We start from the raw sequence: 24,056 nt of genomic DNA on the forward strand, positions 1-24,056 counted from the left end.
TGAAATTTTGCTCGGCCCGTTTCGGTTTGACTCGACTCTAGTCCAAATCCGTGTTGAATCAAGTTAAAATAAGAACGAGCACATCGCGCGACGCTCGAGTATTGTGTCCTCTTAGGTTTACCATTGGTCGAGTTCCTAGTCCACATCAAGCGACCTGAGCATCTTACATTAGATGGATGTGCGCTACTACGCTATTATTATTTATTACTAGGCATACGGCTATGCTTATAACATTTTCGCTTTACCAGAGATATGTACGTACTTCATCAAGCCTATCTTATCTACGTTATTAAATATTAGGTTCCATTAGATTAAATAGGTTTCATGCAGAAGTTACGTACAGCAAAACATCGCCCCAGTTCAATCCCAAGCCTTGTATTATCCTTGCGTAACTGCTTGATTAAATTGGGCAAGTTTCAACAGCGCACTGTCGTACGCGTTCAGATGTGACATTGTGGTAGCTACTGTGTGTACGCTGATCCTTGGAGATCTTTATGTCTCCGGTTCAATTCCCATCGCTGCCTCTTCTTGTGTTTCAGTTGCAGGGCTGAAATACAAATTAATAGCGCATCGTCTTTCGGATAAGACGTTTAAGCCGTTGGTCCTGTGTGCATTTATGGCCCATGTGCACGTTAAAAAACGCAGTACACTCTTCGGAAATGAGTAAGGGATTGTCTCCCGGTGTACTGCCCAATCACCACCAGAAGGACCCCACTGGAAATAAGTCTTCTTCAAGACTTTTGTGGGCTATCCTTGGTGTTTACACCGAATAAATCCAATCCAATAAATATTGCTCATTAACGCAGTGCACTCGTCGGAGAGGGGATTTTCTCCAATGGTATTGGCATTCAGGGCCGCCGAGAGGGAAAATAACATAACAGGGGAAAGGGTTGGTGTAGGCCCCAGTTACGAGTGCGGAAAAGATTGAAAAAAAAAAATGCTACCTGCAATTTCTATTGGCCCCAGCTTGGGCCTCGGAGATCGTGTCCCCTGCCCTCTCTCGGTGCACTGCTGCCATTCACCACCATAATGACCCACAGGAAATAAGTCTTCGGATTTTTGTGGGTTGCTGTTGGTGTTTTGTTTTTTTTTAATTTATTTTTTTATTTTCCAGTTACATCTACTCACTTGTTCTGCGCATAGAGACTCTCGTATTTTGCGCAATATAAATGAATAACCTTTAACCTTTATAACCTTTAACACCAAATCCAACAGGACTCAGCGCTTCCTGGTTAACACCTGATGCTAGCATTTACAATTTGACATTGAGAAAATTACTGTACTTATTTAATCATTATTTGCAAGGAAAATACGGTAACTATTTTATCTATTTTACCCTGACGTTGTCAATTAGCTGAACATTGTAAACCTTGCATCTGTTATTCTTAGTTTTATTGGTTAACCTATTAGCCTATATCTTCTATAACGATTTAAAGCACTGTTAAACCTTAATATCGATAATATTAATATAAAAAATTGTGATTTTTTTGAAGAAGAATAAAGAAATTAAACCACTCACAAATAATAGAATTAAAAGCGGACCTGTTGCCGTGGGCAATGATCTAAGGCACAAGATCTCCCACTGGCTCTCTACTTTCCACTACAGTATTACAACACTATACATAAAAACAGACAAGACAATCACGACTCGTCAACTTGGGTTAAATCGCACTATTTAGGACAATGCACTGTGATCCTGTAGAGGGCGCTCCATGACTAAACTTGTGACGGATCTCATTCTGAAGTGAACAGACCATAAATATTATGAAATTATTATTATTTTTTTTTCAATTAGGAATAAATGTGTATGCTGGATATTGCTCTATAGCCAACCTGTCAAGACAATGACATTCAGACTTCCGCAAAAGTTTCTATGTCTTATTTATGTCATAGAAAATATAGACTATTAGGTTAACCAATAAAAATGCGAATACTGTAATTAAAAGTAAGGTCTAACGGTGTTCAGCTAAATGACAACGTCAGGGTTAAATAGATACAGAAACTCCACTCGAATGATGTACAGAGTTCTTTAAAGTACAGTGCACTTGAGCCACTAGTGTACCCTGGGCCTACGATTTATCTATTATACTAGGTCTACTTTTTCGAGAACACTTGTTCCACCACCTAAAGAACCAGGCCAGCATCCCGCTCGATTTTTTTTGTAGGTTGCGGCGTCCGTACTCTACCACTGAGCCCTTGACTTGCCTTATTTAATCGCCTTCGTAAATCGCCATCAGTTAAACTCTGGGGTGCAAGTCCATGGTTGGTTCTCCAACAAACACGGGACCTTTAACAAACTGTTTCATTAAAGTTTCATCGAAGTTTGTTATAATATGTCATTTCCAAGGATTATAAAAATTATGATCTTGCTTATAACAACCTAACGATGTTTCCGAAACCTTTTAGATTAGGTCGTAATAATTGAAGAATGACAGAAACGATAATTTAAATTCCTTAAAATGTCATCGTATATCTCATCAAGAGTCTCAATAGATTTCAACTATAATTATGCCTAGGTACCGGTTATCTACTCGTGTTTTTTTTTTCCAATACCAGCCACTTCAGCACGTCCACACGTTTCCTATCCAGTATAAATTTCCTCTAATGCCGACTAATATAGGTCTTGTTATTTATTTCAAGTGGTTACATGACCCATATGGTCAAGGAATAAGCCTACTGTACCACAAACGTCTATTATCCTAGGCGTAGTCGCACTGCTGCAACGATATATAGGCCTATGTGTAGCCACATTATTTCTGCACTAAGAACGCCCATCTGTAAGCGCAGTCGCGCCATGTCGCACTCCTGTATTGAGAAACGCCTACATGCGTGCAAGCTAGTTCGCAATAATGCAGCAATGTGAGAATGCGTGCCAGTTAATCGCACTGCTGTACTACGAACGCCGATTTCAGCGCTTAATCTCATTTGCAGTAATTTAGAGTATTGAGGTATAAAAATGAGAGGTAATGTTAAAACGGCTTTCCATACCAAGTACACAATCGTAATCTGATCGCAGTGAATGCCATCTCGTATGCGACGCCGTATTCAGATTCTGAAGTGCATAATTGCCTTTGGTGCCCAAGGCCTGTACTTAACGTCGCCTACAATACTTAATGCTTAACTGTTCGATTCATAGCTTTACGTCAAACGAAACATTGAGAATGAATTAAGGTCAATTAAAAGGTTAATATCACCAAATTTCACCTGATTGTTTTGCCAGAAAATTTAACTCAGGAACTTTGCTTTAAACACGATAAAAAAAATGTGTACTGCGCTATTACAATTGAAATTTTCAAGTAAATGTATGTTAATTTTCATTAACCTATCGATCATTTTTATTGGCTGTTATTATTATTTAAGATAATAATAATAATAATAATAATAATAATAATAATAATAATAATTGTTATTATTATTATCTATCATGACAATGATAATAGAACGATGATTCACTAATAAGCACAATAATAAAAAAGTGATAATTTTGTATATATATAGGCCTATTATTATAAATAATAATAATAATAATAATAATAATAAAATAATAATAATAATAATAATAATAATAATAATAATAATAATAATAATAATATTTTTTTTATTAATAATAATCAGTGGATAGATCTTGTTATTGGTTACTCTACATTCTAAAGCCCACTAATCATCAAAGAATACCTTGTAATTTTATTCCATCAACCATTTCATTTTTCCATCAATATCCATTATTGTCTAGGATTGTTACCTTTATATAGAATTGAATTAATATCAAAAGTTGGGTCGACAGTAAATAAGGAAATGTTGTGAGATGCAAAAACTCGAATGACGTACACGGGGGTCATGGGGTGTCGATCCTTCCGTTAACAGCAACGCAGTTTCCTAGACTGCGTTTAGACGGTATATTTTGTGTTTCATCAGCTATCTACGCTCAGAAGATATCAAGGCTTCATCCGATTTTACTATGTGGCCTACGGTAGTTAACGCCCCGAACTACTTCCACCACGACACTTAGACATAGTGCAACTTTGGTAGCCGAACGACTTTTACTAATAGACATTTACAAGTTGGATTTTTTTAGGACAACCATGCCTGGCGGGATCAAGTTGACGCGGCGTTTTTACCTGATGCTTATGCTAAACAATGTAATTTACAAGGTAGGCCTAAATTTATTTGGAAGATTTAAGCATTTTAACGTGTAGTAAACTGGATTAGAAGAATTATCGTATAAAGAGAAACGGAATCGAATGGAATCCGGCTGTATAACATCTTTACGTTTTTTTTATTTTTTTAAACATACTGTAATTATTTGCAAACAAACTCTGCTAAACAAATGTATAAATATAGGCCTACATAATGACATACGCTTATAGTTTTACGAGGACAGTAATAATAAAATGAAAATAAAGTAACGCTACAACGTACTCATGCCGCATAGGTACAGTACATTTTGAAATTAAATACTATAGCACTTTATACCGGCATGATAAAATGATTGAAAATAACGAAGTTGGTTGATATGTAGGCGTATTCAAATGCATGAGACGTTGCTGACATCAAATACATTACAAAGTTGCCTAGGGGATATGAGGCGTCCCTAAATATAAATATTTTTGTTAGGCTTCAAAAATACTGATTAGGTGTATTACATATAATATATGAAAATAAAGTAACGTACTCATGCCGCATAGGTACCGTACTGTTGGTTGGAAATGGTATCTTTTGTACCGTTATATTGGAAGAAATAAAGTTAACCAGCAACGCATTGAAAACATCGGTCTTAGTGTTTTATTGGGGTCGAAATAGACGAAACATCATATACAGTAGTTCCTGATGATAAATTTTAGAAGTTGTCCGTTTACCTTGGTTCTACTTGCCCTTAGCTGTCGATATAGGCAACGTCGGTTCCCCCAAACTATAGATGTATAACAAGGAAATTAAACCAAGACATGGGCATAAAATTGATATAAACCGATGTAGAACCAAGAATTTCTATTGCCGCACCTATGCTTTAAATCCGGGCGGACCCGGGTTTTAAAGGTTATGTGCTTTATGCAGTGAAGTCGTACCTGTACGTTTTCTTTATTGCTGGTTGTTGCTATTATAAAAATTAAAATGCAATGTTATCATGAAGTAATTTATGCTAAGCAATGGTAAACAGGACCATCGCATGGAATTTTACTGGGTTTTCGGCATGTAGGGGCCAAGTATTCAACTGCACCGCTACATATGCCCTGGTGCCAAGACTTGCTTTCGATTAAATTCAATATTTATTTTGGCAACGGACATGTAATGAATTTAGTAACAACTGAATATCCACTTAAATAAGTAAAGCAACTTTGCATGAATTGTTTCTACTTACGCTAACTGAGTTAGCATTATATATCATGTCATTACACTTTGGAAATGTGAGCAGTTGGCGCAGCAGTTGCTAATCGTGTGCTCGCTCAACATACAGTAGGCTATCACAGGTCAGGGTTTCGAACTCTATGTACATTCCGCTTTGTACTATATTGTGTCTGTTAACCCAGGGAGTTGCTCCTCACATTACAAGTTTGAAAGAAACGCGCTGAATACGAGAGATCGACAGTCATTCAACACAATTTGTATAAATATGAGCATGATTTGCCCGACGTGTAGGGTAGGGGAGGGAGGTGCGATGTCCCCAACAAGAGCGTAAGTGGGCGTGGTCGGGTGTTGCTGACATTCTCTGAAAAAGTGGTCCAGGGGTGAAGAAAAATATGACAATTTAGGTTTCAAAGGCTTATTTAATCGATTTTGGGGTCAATTAATAAGTGAATTATACACATATGTTTTCCTCCCCTGATTCTAATCACTGATTTGAAGCCCCGCGCTGGCACCACCCTTTCATATGGAGCAAATACGGTAGCTTCAAGCTATAAGGTTTATGAAGTATAAGGTCTTGGGAACGATGTTTACTAGCATACAGCACTCAGCTCAATGTTTGCAATGGTGAAAAATGTTCGCGAATATAACAATATTATTTGACGCTTGGGAACCTTTAAATAACAGTAAAAAAGAAGGAAGTATTGGATATAGATAGCTGTAAATATCCAAGAAAGGTCCTGGGTTCGATTCTCGGTTGAAATACTTTTTTCATTGTAATTCAATTATATCTGTCTCTTATACACATCTAGATGTGTATAAGAGACAGGCTTAGCACAGTTGGTTGAAATGTGACTAGAACTTTGTTTACGTGTGTGTAACACCCCTGCAGCCCTGCGAACGTTTCAGTCAGCTGTTGTAGGAGAAAAAGTACCTGGTAGTTACATCTTCGCCTATATCCTATAAATGTCGGCGGTCTAATGGTTCATACTCGCCTTCATAGCGAGAGGTTACAGGTTCGAATCTCGCTGGAGACACCTTTTTTCATACAACTGATAACTTATGCTTGGTACGATTTTTACAACGTTCCTATTCGAGTCATTGTTGTTATTTATCTGTTTGTTTATATTGTGTTTATAGTGCTATGCAGCAAACCTGATTTAAATGAATCATTCTTTACAAAAATGCAGCAAATAAATCCATTAGAGTTACAATAAATCTTTGAAAATAACAGTAAATGCACTGCATCCACAGTACATATAACATAATATTAGTGTTTGTTATGTATTGTTAATATGTGCCCAAAATAATAATATAAATGCATAGTCCATTGTGTTGCATTTAACAAAACATGATAACCGCAATAGAGAGCCTACCATGGTCAACCGGTAAGCAACCTCCTACATTTGATTATTAAACTGACATTCTCTATTCGTGCTTCATAATGCAAATGAGGGGAACTAGGCCTACTTAACGCGAAATTGGAAGGACGATATGAGTTGACCATTTGACACAAGTCCGTCTAAACACCAATGTCAAATCCAATACAGCTGCATTCACTCGAGCAACTCGGCGTTGTTATATAATTATTAAATCAATTATTTATATTTTGAAAAACGACCAGAAAAAGTGAGATTATGAACAACGCACAAGCCTATGCTATGTACTGATGCACAAGTGCACAATAAAATGTTAGATATTTCGACATCGTTAAGGGGAATTCTTCGCATTTGTTAAGATCATTCATCGCGTAATTTGAATTATTATAGGCCTAGTTGTCTCAGGTTTTTTTTGACAAGTGTAAAGTGCTATCGTTTTTCTTCTAGTAACCTTGATTAGTTTAAATTAATACTTTGTAGTTATACATTTTTTCAATAAGAATACATTTTATAAGAACACTAAGGCTGAAATTGCTTTAAAAATATGAACAAAATAATAACAAATTGAGGTTTTCATAAAAAAAAAAATATCAAAAAAAAAAATCTTATCTGTACCATTATGTGCAGTGTGACTATGCAATACCCTGCATAATACAGTAGAGTAATATACTGCTGTACAATAATAATTTTCTATCTCTGAAAGTTTCTAAAATACGAACAAAGTAAGAACATTTTGAGCCTTAAATTGACGAAATAATAAGAGCACTGAGCCTATGAAAAATTTACTGGTTCTTATAAAAAAAAGTGTGTTTAATTATGTCGATGATTACTTATAACTAATAATACGTAATGTAAAATCATGTTTTATAACACCGATTTGTAGTGCATAAAGTTCACTTCAATTCTTCCAAAGAATTATCTAACTGTTGGCTAAAAAATTATAATGAGGAATATATAGAGGGGGAAAAAACTGCAATCAACATTATTCATCACCCGGGAACTCAAACTCCCTCCAGCTTCAATTTCCAATTTGGACATTTGAACTTCACAGAATTGAGTTTCAAATAGAAGACCAATATGAATATGTAACAGCATTAGGTTGGTGAATTCGTAAATCATTACAAACAAAAGTGATAGCATGCATAAACACACTGATACTCATATACAGAATTTAACTTGCGAACTTGTAACAAATCACGATTATTAGAAAGGTTCACGTATAATTAGTGACCTCAAAATGGAGTGAATAATAATAATAGTTGCACTTGTAGAGTAATTCTAAATAAAAGTTGTAAATACAAAACTCCCCTTGACGTCATCGTTTTAATTCAGATTTATGGCTATAACCAAACTGACGTTGTACTACACATAATTATTTAGTCATACACCTTCAAAAGGTCTGTCGAAAGGCATGCCCATTCAGGTCAGATAATTATATTCGTCCGTTCTTTAAACCACAGATCCTATATACATGATCTGTGTTTAAACTAACTGCTTTTCCGATTTTATTAATTCCTATTTAGTAAATTACGATTATTTTTAACTGATATATATCTCACCATTATTTTACTTTTAATTTGAGAGTCTTTATCGGATATATTATATGAAATAATTTTGTAATTTTGTAAGTTTCTCGCAATCTCACTTGATGTATTTAATACATCTTCTGTCAGTTACATCACTACGCAACCGAGTTACGAAATACCGGTACACGAGAGTGCAATCCTCCTTGCAGACTCTACGTCAGCAACATGAACAGTAACATAAACATGCATTTTCCTGGAATAACTACAATTACGACAATACCATGTTCAGCAGGCTTTCGCCAATAACATTTTTATTTCTTTGGCAATCATTCTGATTCCTGATCTCTACAAACGTGGGGCAACATAACAACCGAAAAACAAATAACTCATAAGGTGAACCTAACCACAAGTTAAAATATATTGCACATCCATTAAACAACGATTATGTTGTAAACAACTCTGGTACGGTATACTCCGTCCCGTTTGAAATGCAAGACTACACGGTGCAGGAACTCCTTCGTTCATAAATCAACTCATGTTTTCAACTCAATTTTTCAAAGATAGTATAATTAATTTTATATTGTTCTATATAATTTGTATTTTAGTCTTTCGTGTATTTTATATTTTAAGTGCAACTAATCCCTTGTGTTCAATATATTTTTTACCGTATTATTTATGTATTGTAGTTTAAGCATCAAGGAAACCAAATTTCATCAACACCTTGTTTTGTGGTCATGACAATAAAGTTTATCTCATCTTATCTTATAAATCACTGATCAGTATATAATGCAAACTTGAAAACCCGTTGAAAACTTTTGCAAAATTTAGTAACATATTTTTGGAAAATTTAAACTTGGCCCTCATCTGCTTCAATTGCCTTTTTCAAGTTCACTTGTTTAGCAGGTTTTGACTGGTCATAAGAGTTCCGACTAAGTTTCAATTTCAATTCAAGTTTTACGTTGATTTTAATTTATTTTAACTGGTTTTCATCTGGTTTAGGCAGACAATTTAAGGTAAAAGGTAATAATCTGGACTCGCATTGTAAGTGGACTGAATTACGATTGCTCTGTACAGTAATTAGGTTTATTAATCGGTACACTTGTCAGGCCTATGGAAAGGTGAGTGAGAAGTGATGGCAGGTAGAGTTGCCCTTGCCAAAATACAGTGACGGCCAGTGTACCGGCTCCAGATGCTCCAGATATTTGACGACTGGTGGCCCGAACCGATGGCCATCGTTAACAAGTTTCATGGTGCAAAATACATAAAATAGAACACAAAATATGTGATATAAAAAGTAAAAGAATTTGAAGAGTGGGCGAAGAGCTTGGTAAATAACTAACTATAAGAGCCTGGATTATTTAGAAGGTTGGTAATTTAAAAAATGGAATATTACATTAAAAAAAAAACTTTAAAATTACCAGATTCTCAATCTGCATGAAAATATTATGAACATTCAACGAGTACTGTAGTTACATTAATTGAGATAATTAATAGATAATTTTCAAAATTTCAAAATGGTAAACCCATCAAAACCTTACTATCCCATCCGAGAGTGTTTATCTTATGTATCTTATGATGGAGTTTCATCTTATTTTTTAATTTGCATTTTCATCTGCAGGTTGTTGCAGGAGGATGGACTCACACGAAAGACGGATTAGCAGGTATGGCTTACGGTATACAAACATTTCAGTATTAAGTACTGTACTCAGTAGATGTCATCAGTTTGATAAATTAATATATTGATAGATGGGTTTTACATTTAAACAGCTATCCATAGATTATATTCTACTTAGGGCTATCATTTATAAATGATTGATAAGATACGTAACCGGTACCGGTATTGACATTCAGAAATAAACACGTCTCGAAAATATCTCTCGATTTTTACGATATTAAAACACATTTTAGTTGTTAATTTTTTCTTTACTTCAGATATAAACTATGTCCGCCCGTATCATTCCACGGCATCAGGCAAGTTCATTTCTCACGATATTTTCGCGATGTCTGAGAATAAACTCTACCCAAATCAGAAACAAAAATCTGACACTACACCTGGAATAAAAAGCGCTGTGGTGCAGCACTACACAATCAAACTAGATGATGAGCTGTTGGTAATGAGCCTTACAAGGGATTCCCGTTTAACAGCGGAAGCAGTAGAAGACATCAATCGAAATATGAAGAATAGGATTCCGAGCAAATGTCTGCTTATTGGCTCTGTTATTAATGATTTGAACTCCAGAGTTGTGATTGACAATTGCGATGGAGCATTTGTAAGTGTCGTCACTTTTTAATCAAATAATTAATAGAGTGATCATTAATAAGCATTCCATTTGTCAGTTAGTGTAATTAACCTATATTCGTTACCGTCCAAAATTTATACATGAGTACACTAATAGTATAAAATATATTCATATCTAGACTCCAGACCATCTGTGCTATAGGCCTACCTCTCACAATGTCCCTTCGGAAAGGCCAATTTAAATTAAAAAAAAAAAGCCCACCAAGCATTATGGTTTTCATTCACGTTGACAATGAGGGTTAAAATTAAAGTATAGCACCGTCTCTCTGCCATTTGCGCGATACGATCCATCCACGCGGTATTGACGCTTGCACTCTTCGGAAAAAAAGAGTAAATTATTTTTCCCTCGTTGTTAACTGCTATTCGCATAAGGGACACAAAGTATAAAGCCCTGTCCAGATTACCAATTATTTTACAAAAACGTATCACATGCCTATAATATGGTAATAAGGTAACATATCATAACCATATATAGGCATATCATCAATATATAATGGGTACACAACAGTTCTGGACAGAGCTTTCTTCGAACTTTTGTATATTTAAACTCTGTGTTCACACACCGAAGAGATCGGTCTAGACGCCTAGCAAAGATATGATAAACAACCGGTAATCAAATTAATTACACAGTGTTCATTTTAAGTCGTGTTAGGATTGCACGCTGATAATGTAGTACGGTATGTAGTGGTCTGAAAAAGTCTCCCAATTAAGAGATATCCCGTGTTATATTAGTATGGGTTGCTGTAGACATTTGGTTAGAATCAAAATTTAGCTACAGTATATATATCCGGAAAAACCTAAATACGAACTACTGAATTTGCTTCTTATGTTAATTAAAATATAAAATAATATATTAATTACAAACATTGATAAAAGTAAATACAGTAACTAATTTAAAGGAACATACATTTCGTCCCTTATATAACGTAGTGACGAATGTGGAAAAATCGATTTTTTTTAATTTGTGGATTTAAGTTGTCTTACTCTGTAGAATCTATGAAAAAAAATGATTCAATTAGATAAGTAATTAAGGAAGAATATTAATTAGCTAACTGACGAATGTCGCTATATCAATCGGTTTGTTTACTACAAACCAGAAATGTATCATTTCCCACGCACAGGCGCGGATCCAGGATTTTTTCTGACCTTCGCACACATGGGGTGGTCTTTGCAGTGTTGGGTCCAGAAATTTAAAAAAAAGGGTGCCCAGAGAGGTCCCTTCACAGATAGACACCTCAGCCACACCATGTTTGGGGCTGAGTTAAGAAAAATTTAAATAATGTCGCCTCTAGATGGCCGGAATAATACTCTCAGGATTTGAATTTTCAGTTTTTTGGCATTCTTAAAAAATAATTTTTAAATAGGCCTAGTTACGGGGGCCCGGGCCGACTGCTCCCATTGAATCCGCACTGCATGTGGAAATCCTCTAACGTTCAGGTGACCTAAGGTTTTAAAACAAATATTGCTAATTAGGAATTTCTATAAAAAGAAACGAACGGATTCTGGAGAGAGAGAAAGGACTTGATGGTTGTTATACAAGATAGATTACTCAGACACGCCTTGAATATCAACTACAAACAACATAGGCCTGTTACAAATAAAGACCTGTATGGAGACGTTCCACCTGCATCAAGAACCTACAGGCACGAAGGTTAGCATTTTGCTGGACATTGCTACAGAAGTAAAAATGAAGTTATTTCAAGGGTTCTCTTTTGGAAACCAACCCATGGGAAAAAGAAGCAAGGACGGCCCCGGCTATATACATCAAGCAATTATAAAAGGATCTAAACACACAGCAGCAGTACATTCTACAACTTATGGAAAACAGAGATTTGTAGAGAACAGTCATAAAGAAAAGTTATAACTTTGTTTATAATTAACCGGGTGTGCACGATGGGGAGAGATAGAGAGATGGGGAGGGAGAGAGATAAGGAAGAATATTGCTGCAGTGGCGTATGCGGGGTGGGTTGCTCAGGGTGCCTGGATATAGTACTTTTCCTAGTTTTTATGTATTAAAGTGCCATTTTCTGTCATCTAAAAGTCGAAAAAACCCCCGAAAGGTTCACTAATTAATCTCATATAAGATAGTATACATCGAAATGCACGCGATCGTGTCGGGATTCAATATTTCGACATTAATTATTTCATCATCAGGAATGTTCTAAAAGTCCCCAATTCTTAAAATGTTCTCACCTCAGCCTCATCCATGATGGATTAGGATCAGGTGGATATAGTCATTTTCGTAGTTTTTATATATTAAAGTGCCATTTTCCGGCATCTAAAAGTTCTCAAATTCTTACAATTGTCTTACCTCAGCCTCAACTATGATGGGCTGAGGTGGATGGATTGGTAGTGTTCATAAATTTTAAGTATTTAGTGCCGTTTTCGGGCATCTAAAGTCTCAAATTCTTAAAATTTACTCATCTGCCTCCCAAAACCGCGGTGGGGCTCAGGTAGGTATCGTAAATTTTGTACTATTCAAGTGCTATTTTTAAGCATCTATACGAGTCTCAAATTCTCAAACATTTCTCACCCGAGCCCCAACCATGGTGGGGCTCAGTTGGATATAGTAGTTTTTATAATTGTAAGTATTTAAATAAAAAGAATTAAAAGGAAAATTTTAGTTCCATTTCCGGGCATCTAGAGGTATAAAGTACTGAAATTTTTGCGTCACCGCCAACCATTTCATCAGCACCCTCCTTTCTTAAATCCTGCATACGTCACTGTTGCTGAAAACAACAGCGAGGCCAAAAATATTTTCATTCGTTTTTTTGTTCATGTGAAATGTCTGAAAGGTTATTACTTTAAAACAATGTTAAAACACACAGCATCAGTGCCAACATAGACACATGTACGACTGAGCTGAGCGACTCTTAATTAGTAGTGGTGGTTATGTAACGTTTGTCATGCACTGTATCATGCGCTATAGATATGGAAGACCATAATTACATGGGAATGTACCTCTGGTAGGGTCTACAGTACAATCAGTGTAAAAGTGTAAGATATAGGCTAGTGTAGATTTAAACAATGTCCTAATGATAATGTTCAATAATAATAATAATAATAATAATAATAATAATAATAATAATAATAATAATAATAATAATAATAATAATATGTCGTTCTTATATAGCGCTTAATGCCTTAACAAAGCCCCTAAGCACTTTACATTATTACCCCGGTCATTGGATCAAACACATATGGATCACATTGAATACTAAACGAAATTATTAAATTAAATTATATCTCCATAATATTGCGGCTAATAATCAGCGCCCACTTGTACTCCTTTGTGGAGAGAGGCAACCGTAGATAAAGTGCCTTGCCCAAGGACACAAGCGACTTGCACAGCGAGAGTTTCGAACCCCCGACCTCAAGGTTGGGAGTCCAAGCCAAAAACCGGTGCGCCAACCACTTCTATGTTTTTATCTTACATTTCTGTGCTAAAAATTATAAATAAACGGAACATGTGAATATATATACAATATAATACAGGCGCGGATCCAGACCTTCGATATAAGTGTCAAGGAAATTATGTATGATTGTTGGAAAAATGATCAACATTTTATTTTTATTTCTCATCCTGACCTTCGCCTGGTCGAAATGGGCGAAGGTCTGGATCCGCGCCTGTATTATGATGGCTTGTATATATATTCACATGTTCCGTTTATTTCTAATTTTTAGCACAGAAATGTAAAATAAAAACTCACATTAGAATAATGTGTTGGTGTTTACTTCTATTTTCGAGAAGTAGTAGGCCTAAATATTTTGATGAGTTCATTTGACATTTAAGTGTGTAGACCCAATCTTGTAGGTACGTAAACAATTACATTTACCTAAAAATGAAACATTAAACAAACAAGAGACCAAGGGAATGACTGCAACACTGCATTGACATGGCCACCGGAAGGAAGACCAATAACAACATGGAGACGAATGGTGGAAAAAGAACGAAATATAAATGACGATGGACATCATGGTGGGGGTGGGGGGACCAGCTAGAGTTGCAGCAGCCAACAGGGATAGATGGAGGCATTCTGTTGAGGCCTATGCGACACATGACGCGAAGAAGGTAATTAAGGTAAGGTAAGAAATGAAACATTAACCTGTAAAAATTGTAAGGAAATTAGCAAAACACTTGAATTATAATTTAGTAGGATGAAAATATTGTTAGATTGTGCTTTTTGACGACGGAGTCTGAATAATTACCCTACTGAACGTGCAACGTGCAGCTGTTTGTTTCTCAGTGTATTGCAAAAGGCCCATATGACGATGAGAATGTTTTTTATATTGCTTTTTAATAAGCAAAATCCTACGACAATTGGAAAGTTCCCAATATTTAAAATACAATGAGCATGTTGCTTCCTTCTGAATCGATCAATATTGAAAGAAGTACAGTGAGTTGATTGCGTTCATTTAAAACCTGCAACGTGCAGCTGTTTGTTTCTCAGTGTATAGGCCCAATATGACGATGAAAATGTTTTTATAGTGCCTTTTAAAGCATAATTCTACGATAATTGGAAGGTTCTCAATACTTAAAATTCCATGAGCATGTTGCTTCCGTCTGAATCGATCAATATTGAAAGAAATACAGTGAGTTGATTGTGTTCATCTCATGACTAGGCCTATATGCAAATATTTCATACTGTTAAATCATTTTAGTAGGCAGTGCTTGAAACCTGTTCATCTATTCCCTTTTGCTGCTTTTTCTGTATTGTTTTTCTGTTATCTTTGCTCGTTGTGTGTGCAGTGATGTATAAAATTTTAAAAAAGAAACACTAAATCTAAATCTTAATAGTCAACTAAATATACGTCTGATTCGGAGGACATGGCATTGGACTCTAGGGAGAACCAGTTCAAATCTCTATCCACATCAACAGTTAGTGATAAGCATCTTTGTATAATACAGTAAAACAGACTCCATCTTGTAGGTAACAATTCATCAAAACTAATACCTACAAGATGGAGTCTGTTTCATACATATCCAAGGATGCGTATCACTAAGTGTTGATGTGGATAGAGATTTGAACAGGTTATTTAAGTGTACACATATTATTTGCATTAATAAATTAAATTAAAGTTATCGAATAAATGAAATTTAAATTGTAGGACACTGTTCATGCTGAGTTGTGTCCGACACCATAAGTAGTAAGAAATGTATCCATCCTTTAAAATTTTCAGCACCACCCTTTAAATTCAGCCACAGCAATCACAGTGTGTTACTACATAAGGTACACAGAGAGAAATTCACATAGTAGTCCACAGTGTGGACACACTGTGACAAAAGTGTGTTTTATTCTTAAAATTTTCTCACCTCAGCCTCATCCATAATGGGGCTTAGGTGGATATAGTAATTTTCGTAGTGTTTATGTATTAAAGTGCCATTTTCCGGCATCTGAAAGTCTTAAATTGCCGTTTTCGGGCAACTATGAAGTCTCAAATTGTTAAAATTTACTCATCTGCGCCCCAAAGCCATTGTGGGGCTCAGGTAGCTATAGTAAGTTTTGTACTAATCAAGTGCTATTTTTTTTGAGTCTCAAACTTTTTCACCTAAGCCACCACCATGGTGGGGTTCAGTTGGATATGGTAGTTTTTAGAATTGTAATTATTTAAGTGTCATTTTCGGGTACCTATTTAATTATTTCGGATTTTTTTTTTACTCAATTCGTTCAAAATAAATAAAAAAGTAAATGGCAATTTAAGTTCCATTTCCAGGCACCCAGAGGTGTAAAATACCGAACTTTTCGTATCACCGCCAACCGCAGTGGCGCTGACGTGGTGTGGACTCTCATTTTATTAGCACCCACCACTCATTCCTTAAATTCTGGATACGCAATTGTTGCTGAAAACAATAGTTAAGCAAAATATATTTTCATTGGTTTTGTTGTTCATGTGAATGTCTGATAGGTTATTGCTTTAAAACAATGCTAACATAGACACAAGTAGGACTGAGCTGAGATTCTCCCAATTAGTAGCGTAACGTTTGTCATGCACTGTATTATGCGCATAGTATATGGAAGACCATAATGTAATGGGACCTCTCTGATAGGGCCTGCAGTACAATCAGTGTAAAGGTGTAAGATATAGGCTAGTGTGAATTTAAACAATGTCCTAATGATACTGTTCAAAATAAGTATGAAGGAAAGTAAGTATGATTGTTAGAAAAATGGTCAACATTTTATTTTTATTTCTCACCCTGAATCCGCGCCTGCGTGCAAGCATAAATTAAATGAGCGTATCATCGTGAGTGGATTTCCTGTACGATTTAAAACGAAACGGCATTGGTTTGGTCTACACGAGCTCATGCTTCGTGTAGGTCATAGGCTAACACAATACCTATATTTTTAAATAAATTAATTATAATAAGAAACTTAAATTAATCTTTTGTACTAGTTCTAAATTACGTTCAAAAATTAATTAATTTCCATTATGATTTTGAATGATTTTAATCATTATTGTTATTTTTTATACGGTTATTTTTTTTAAATTAAAGAGGGTACGGTTATTTTTTTTTAATTAAAGAGGATTTAACATGAAACGATTTGTTTTCGTATTATTGGTTATTATAACGCATTTTTCGAGAAAAGCTACTGGTACATATTCAGCGCACACTCACGCCTTGTATATTTAAGAAGTTTTTACGCTTACGCACATACATTTAATATGACTTATAATAAAACTCGTAAAATATAATAGGCCTATATGATGATATATATAATTATTAATTATTATCAATATTATATAATTTTCGGTACAATTTTGAGCCACTCCGGATCTTATTGCTTTTCTTCTTTCTCCCTGTATCCTTTATTATATAAAAAACATTTTAACACTAACATTATATTTGTCATATTATTATGCCTCTAAACGATCTAAGACCAATACAAATACTATATGATCATTTGTTTCACATTTAAAATATTTTACAAATAAGACATTCATATTATGTTATAGTTTATATACAACTAATATATATTTTTATTTGAGACGTAAACAGTATTCTTATTTTAACAATACTTTATAATATAAATATACATTTTAAATTACTATAATATACATTAACTATGTATATAACAATAATTTAAACGTGGAAATAATATTTGACTACAATAATAAGATTAACATTTTCAATCTTATAATACATTTTATACAGCCGGTGGTGTTATGAAGGCTTTTTCTACAAATGGCTCCAAATCAGTGGTGGCGCTGGGATTTGCCAGACGGGGGGGGGGGGCAATGCCCGGACAAGGGGCCGATTTCGACAACGAGAGCAAAGTGGGCGTGGTCGAACGTCGCTTCTTTCTAAAGTGGTCCAGGGGGCGAATCCCCGAAAATTTTGACAATTTAGGGGTTTCAAAAGCTTATTTAATCGATTTTAAAATCAACTAATATGAAAATACATATAATTTTTTTCTCCCCGACGAATTGTGTTTTTTCTCCCCGACGGAGCGCCCTGAACCCACCCCTCCCCCTCCGTTCTTCCCTCGTGCCACGCCTGTGCCAAACCCAGTACCGTTTCGATTTCAATCGTACGGCAAATCCACTCAAAATGCAAATTTATTGGCGCTTCGGAGAGATTTGCACCCTCCCCCGACTCCACCAGAACTCTGCCCCTGCACCCCTAGGGATTCCAAGATGGCCCAGGTCCTGTGGCCTAAGGTTCTCACCTTGCTCGCTAAAACGCACCCGACCCTTCACATCAAAAATTCTGCCTACTGGCTTGAATTTCCAGTGTCGAATGTTAGTTGGTTTGATTCCCCCCCCCCCACAAAGTGGCGAATGTGTAGCGAATGTTAAATTACTGCAATTTGTACGTTAAATTTTTTTTTCGAAGTGACGAATAAGTTTATTGATGAATTGCTAATTAACCAATCTTATTATGGTCATATATTTTATACACACTATTAGGATTCAATGTACTATGTACTATAACCATATAGAAATTTAGGCAATTTCATATAAAAGAAGGTATGCTAATAAAAATACTATTTTCAAAAGTCTTTAAATGCGTTTTTCTCAAAATGCACTTTTTTGATCAAAAGTTTACCATCGAATTAGCCATTTTGGTAGATTACTCGGTTAAAGCATTTCATGGTGAAGGAACGAAGGATTATATACTAATGTTGATGAATATAGTAAGTTAACATTGCCATTCCACTAATATGAATTTTAGAAATAAAGGAAAGAGATGCAGTAATGGGACTTAGAAAAAAGGTCTTAGTGGGCCATAAATATAACTATCTATATACGCCCATACAGCCTATTTTGATGAATCATTGGATCTGAATCACACAAGATAACAAAAAAGAGAAAACCTTTCTAATGTAATGTTTGTCAACAAATGCTACCTTCCTATCTTCCGGCACATGTAATTTGTACATACAATTCCAATAAGCATTGCAGCATTAGGATGATATTTTTCAGTTATCGGATTATTAAAATTACACTCAGGTGACACAAATGCTTGTGGAAATGAAATCCCTCCGTGTCAGATTAAGGAGTAGGAGTAGGAATGGTTTTTTGACGATATCTACTATCATTGTTGTAGGCTACAGCATAAATATTGACCCACCACCACCCTTGTACGTTAAATAGTATCAGAAACAGTTACATTTAGTTTGATGTCGCAGAAATCATTTTTATTTTATACCACAGAACACAGCCGACCACTATCGTGTTTCAGTGTTTTAAAGAAGATAATTACTTCAAATTCAGTGGCGGCGGCAGCATAGGCAGTAGGGGCCGAAACCAACAAGTCTTAAGCCTACCTATGGTGTTACAAACATGGGACCACATCTAGAAGCTTGCAAATAGCACTCTCAGACTTAAACAAAAAAGATTTGAAAAAAAACTTGGTATTAGTAGGCTAACAGTTCTCTAGCAAACAACTTGGCACTCGGGATTTCATACTATTTTTTAACCATGTAATTTACTGATTATATTAAAATAGTACAATAACATGCAACTCCAAAAATTCTCTGAGAGAAGAAGTATTCTAATCTAATATTTAGTTGCTTATTAAAAAAATATCATCAGTAATTCTTAATAATATCTAATTAAAAACGAAACATTGAATTTATATGGCACTCACACAAAATAAAAAAAAGGTGTCTGTGTCGGCAAACAAATTATTATTATTAAATTACCTCTGTTTGAGTTAGAGTCGTTAAAAAAAATACAAAAATAACAATGACCAGTACCACGCATGGAAGACAATTAATTTGAAACAAAAATTAATATACTCTTATCTGCATATAGCGTTGGTAATAATACGCATAGGAATATGAAAATTCAGTTCAATATCAGCATATCAAAATAATTATTGTTCAAAATTGATATTAGAAATAACTTCATCATCGGTGACGTAGACATTGGCTACTTGCCAATGTCATTCAGCTGAAAACACTTGCCAATGTCATTCAGCTGAAAATGGTCCGAGAATGCGGATTGGAAACTACTGGTGAGAAACAACCCTTATTAGCTAACACAAATGAAATTAGAAATAATTACTACAATTGAAGCTAAATGAAGTTATTTGATCAACATCATATTTAGTTCAATCAATATTAAAATAGGCCTAGCAGTTTGCTCATCCAAAACCTTGAACTACTGTACGTACGAGTGCTTTAAAATTTAACGATGGAACTTTTATCCTGGCATTAATGCCGGTGTAACATTAACCGCCTCCTTCAGTAAATCTGGTCTCTTTACGTTACGTACACACGATATTAAATTTGGTGCTAGTTCCAATTCTCTTAACAAGGGTAACATCCTACCGGCAGAAGCTTAATTGCATGCTGATAGCCCGAAGAAAACCGAACATACGAGGGCCGACATCACATCGACGCCGTTAATTCAAGCCTCGGAAGTACACTGCTATTACAAAATGAGTAAACATAAAAAAAAAGAGAGGCCTAGTAATATTTTATTATAAAAACATCATATTAATATACAATAGGCCCTGCTGGACCGATTCGCCACTCCATATAAACATCGTGTCTGTATTTTAAACCGTTTATTATAAATAATAATATATGATATAATCATATAGGTTTTGTTTTGTTTTTAGGTATTTTTGTCTTGTCAAGTGATTGTCACTTTGAAACGTTATTAAGTTCGTTGTTTGGCATAATTAGGGAGTTTTCGCAAGCTTATAACGAATACGGTTACGTCATCAGAATTTTAGACAACCATTCCTCTACAGTAGAACCTGTCACAGCGTTTAGCCGATTCAAGTCGTACTTCCATCATATTGTTAAGAATGTTATAGGCACGAATTCCAATGAAGATGAGACGTATTCGTATTCGTTGTCGTTTTCGTGAGGTTGCGAATTCTCCCTAGTCTTAGTCTTTGTGACGTGACGAAGATGAGAAAAACAAATACATATTTTATTTCGTGTGTTCGAACTTGGACGAAATTGAGGCATTTGTGTCGTAGATCGCCAGTATGCAGAGGTAACTTTTTAAATATTTGTAATCGTCAGCGATGTCTATGATACGTATGCATCAATAATTTGTCATTGCAGGTTATGTATTTACCTGTCAATTTCCTCTTTTAAGGCCGCAGATGCGTTTAGAGATTCTTCGTTCAAGTTTAATGTCAACCTTGTTATCAGTAAGATTATCTACCTCGACCAACATAACGTAAGTCAATTTCAAATTTCCTCAGTTTATATCTAATTTATATATTATCAAATATATATATATACATATATATATATATATATAAATGAATATAAAGTTGTCAGTTCAGGCAACGTATAGTGCTCGATGCTATGCAGAGCGGTATAATAATAATTTACTGTTAGATGACGCTATTTCAGGAATAAAGGTATAACAATTTATCAACTTGGTATAAACAATTATATCGAAAGATATAATATATTACATTGTATAAAATATGTAGAACGTTTAAAATAATTGAATCATTGAACAAGTCCATGAACTCCTAATAATTATGAGAAATGTCAAAACACTTCGGTATTTAATTACTGATTACATATTTTTACTTCGATATTTCATAATTTAAAGTTAATTACCAGGTAATTTAAAGATCTGTTCTCTATCAAAACAAAAGAACAGTCGTTTATGAAATTATTGTTCTCTTTTTTAATTAAAAAACAAAAAAGAAAATCAACCTACTAATTCAAATATTATATCTGTTTGTTCAAATTAGTTTACCTTAACAACAAGATTGTGGTAGGCTTATTATACTGTCAATTATCATCAACGGCACCTTTCGATAGTTTGTATTAGCCTTCTCCGTATTTATCTGCTTATCTTGTTTCTGTTTTTTTTTTTCTTGAAAGGTTTTTTCTTTTTTTTTTTACTCATTTAGAACATCTTTCTTGTTGGCGTTTTATGTCAGACAGGCTTTATAGTCAAGGAATTGTAGATACGTCAACTCATAGGTTACTTCAGTTCATGATCTCGGTAGAAACGTTACGAAATCAAAAATATATTTTGCAGTGTTCATAAGGATGGATCAAGGTTCAATGGGATAGTGTATTGAACCAAAATTGTCTTGACTTAACCCCGACCCATAATGTTATTCTTCACTTTATTAATTAGTTGAAAATAACAATAATTGTGATAATGATAAAGATATTGACAATGACAACCACAGTATAACGATAGCGATCGAGAACGACAACAACAACAACGGCAGCAATACCGATAGCAATTAAACAGTAATAATAATTATGATGTTGTTACTTAAAACACAAGTTTCACCTACATTCATTTGTTAATGAATACAACCAACAAATCAAAATAATACGAATAACTAGTATTGTTATTTGTCTGGATACATCGTATAACACATTAATTTTAATGTAGGTGAGATGTGTCTTTTATTGGACTCTGTTGTTTCATATTAGTGTAAGATACGTCTAGCTTTAGCCCTACCTTTCGTCGTCTTCTCGACATCGTTCGGAGTAAAGTTATTCAGTTAAGCCGGGCACTCAACTGCGTCGTACAACGGTTACACGACCGTCGCACGACGAATCTAACTTCGCTCCCTGCGAGCGCTAGACGACGCGACGCCGTCTGCTGATTGCCGGTGGCAGTCTGAAAGGATCGTCATTAAAAACGATCCGTTGCGCTCGTCGTCGCGTTGCGTTGTTCATAGAATCACGTAGTGAGTGAATTTGAATCTGTCGAGAAATAATGATATTGTAATCATGATGATGATGAAGTTTACGACGACGACATAGTAGCTGTGTTGTAATTTATGTGGAGAGGGGATTAAAGAGTACCTACATCCGGGCTCACAGCCTAGGTGTCCTCTTAGCACCCCTATGCCCATTTCCTGATTTGTGATTTGTGTGCCGAATACCGGTATGTAATAAATAAATGAATAAATGATTATAGGCTACTATCAATTTCTATTTACAGTCATCGCTTATGATTGACAAGTCATCCGTATCACGTACAAGGAAAAATGTTGGTCACTACATGTTCCCGTTTAACACTATGGACGACACAAATCCAGACCACTTTGACGCGTGCATTTATATTACGCGTAACTTCTTCGGACCAGAAGGTACTGCCTCATATTAAACAATTGTTTTTTTTAAAATTATTATTACTTCTACTACCATGCGTATCAAGTACGAATACTACAACAAATACTAAATAGGTCTTACTGCTACGGCTACTACTGTTACTATAGCTAATGTTACTACTAATACTCATATTTTTTTATCATTTCAAAAAGTCGTCCAACAGGAACGCGTTGTTCCCACTCACAGGCAAAAATTGCAAAAATACAAAACAAATATAAAATCATAAGGTATAAAACATTATAGTACTAGAGAATTATTACTAACTGCAGTATATCACTATACTATTTTAATACTACTGTTAGGCTTACAATATATTATATAATATTATTATAATTAAAATGATAATAATATAATAAAAACAGCAATAATGATAAAGATACTATTATCAACAACAGCAATAAAAACTTCACAGTCACTTTTCATATAGTTGTTCGTTCATGTAAAAAAGCCTCCACATATGAAAGGCTAATGGGAAAAACCCATAAAACAGCAAACGGCCATATAATGCAAAACAATTTAAAATTAAAATTAAAACGGAACATTAGAGAAAATCCGATCAGAATGACAAAATAAACTAAGCATCCACTGGAAGGAATCCCAATATCTGCAGACGGATCCGTTTAGGTCTTCCAGGCCTCATCAGTGCAGCTAGGGTACAGACCCAAACGAAACGTTCGACCAGCTTAGGTAGGGCCCAAACTAGTCCCAAGACCACTAATGATTACAAAGCCAAACCAAGGCAATATATATACACAGCCCAGGTGTGAATGCAAATAGTGGAATACATGCTATGCGGCTCGGTTCCAGTAGATACAGAGAATATTTTGTCATTCTTAACGCGTCCTACAAAATTCTAACGAGACAGCGCTAGTCCGTGCATTTGTGAACAAGATCGGAGATCTAAAGATGCAATCTCTACCGTGCATCAGTGGCGGCCCGCTGGATC

At 35.1% G+C, this 24,056-nt stretch overlaps 2 protein-coding genes across 2 annotated transcripts in view; both read left to right on the forward strand.

Moving 5' to 3' along the window:
- The first annotated feature begins 3,830 nt into the window (after window positions 1-3,830).
- LOC117125111 lies at window positions 3,831-10,731 on the forward strand. The gene is made up of 3 exons (XM_033271504.1): window positions 3,831-4,151; window positions 9,864-9,906; window positions 10,178-10,731. The coding sequence occupies exons 1-3, from the start codon at window positions 4,083-4,085 to the stop codon at window positions 10,534-10,536; spliced, it is 471 nt and encodes a 156-aa protein (XP_033127395.1). The 5' UTR covers window positions 3,831-4,082; the 3' UTR covers window positions 10,537-10,731.
- Window positions 10,732-18,581: 7,850 nt separating this feature from the next.
- Window positions 18,582-24,056, forward strand: part of LOC117125109 (A disintegrin and metalloproteinase with thrombospondin motifs 3-like) — a 40,285-nt gene continuing 34,810 nt past the window's right edge. Inside the window, exons 1-3 of the mRNA XM_033271502.1 lie at window positions 18,582-18,679; window positions 21,105-21,188; window positions 22,941-23,088. Coding sequence (XP_033127393.1) covers window positions 18,665-18,679; window positions 21,105-21,188; window positions 22,941-23,088 — 247 coding nt within the window. The 5' untranslated portion in view covers window positions 18,582-18,664. The remainder of the gene's footprint in view (window positions 18,680-21,104; window positions 21,189-22,940; window positions 23,089-24,056) is intronic.

Source organism: Anneissia japonica, unplaced genomic scaffold, assembly GCF_011630105.1.
Source record: "Anneissia japonica isolate Jap-2015-1 unplaced genomic scaffold, ASM1163010v1 scaffold9_len2422644_cov172, whole genome shotgun sequence".
Lineage (NCBI taxonomy): Eukaryota > Metazoa > Echinodermata > Crinoidea > Comatulida > Comatulidae > Anneissia > Anneissia japonica.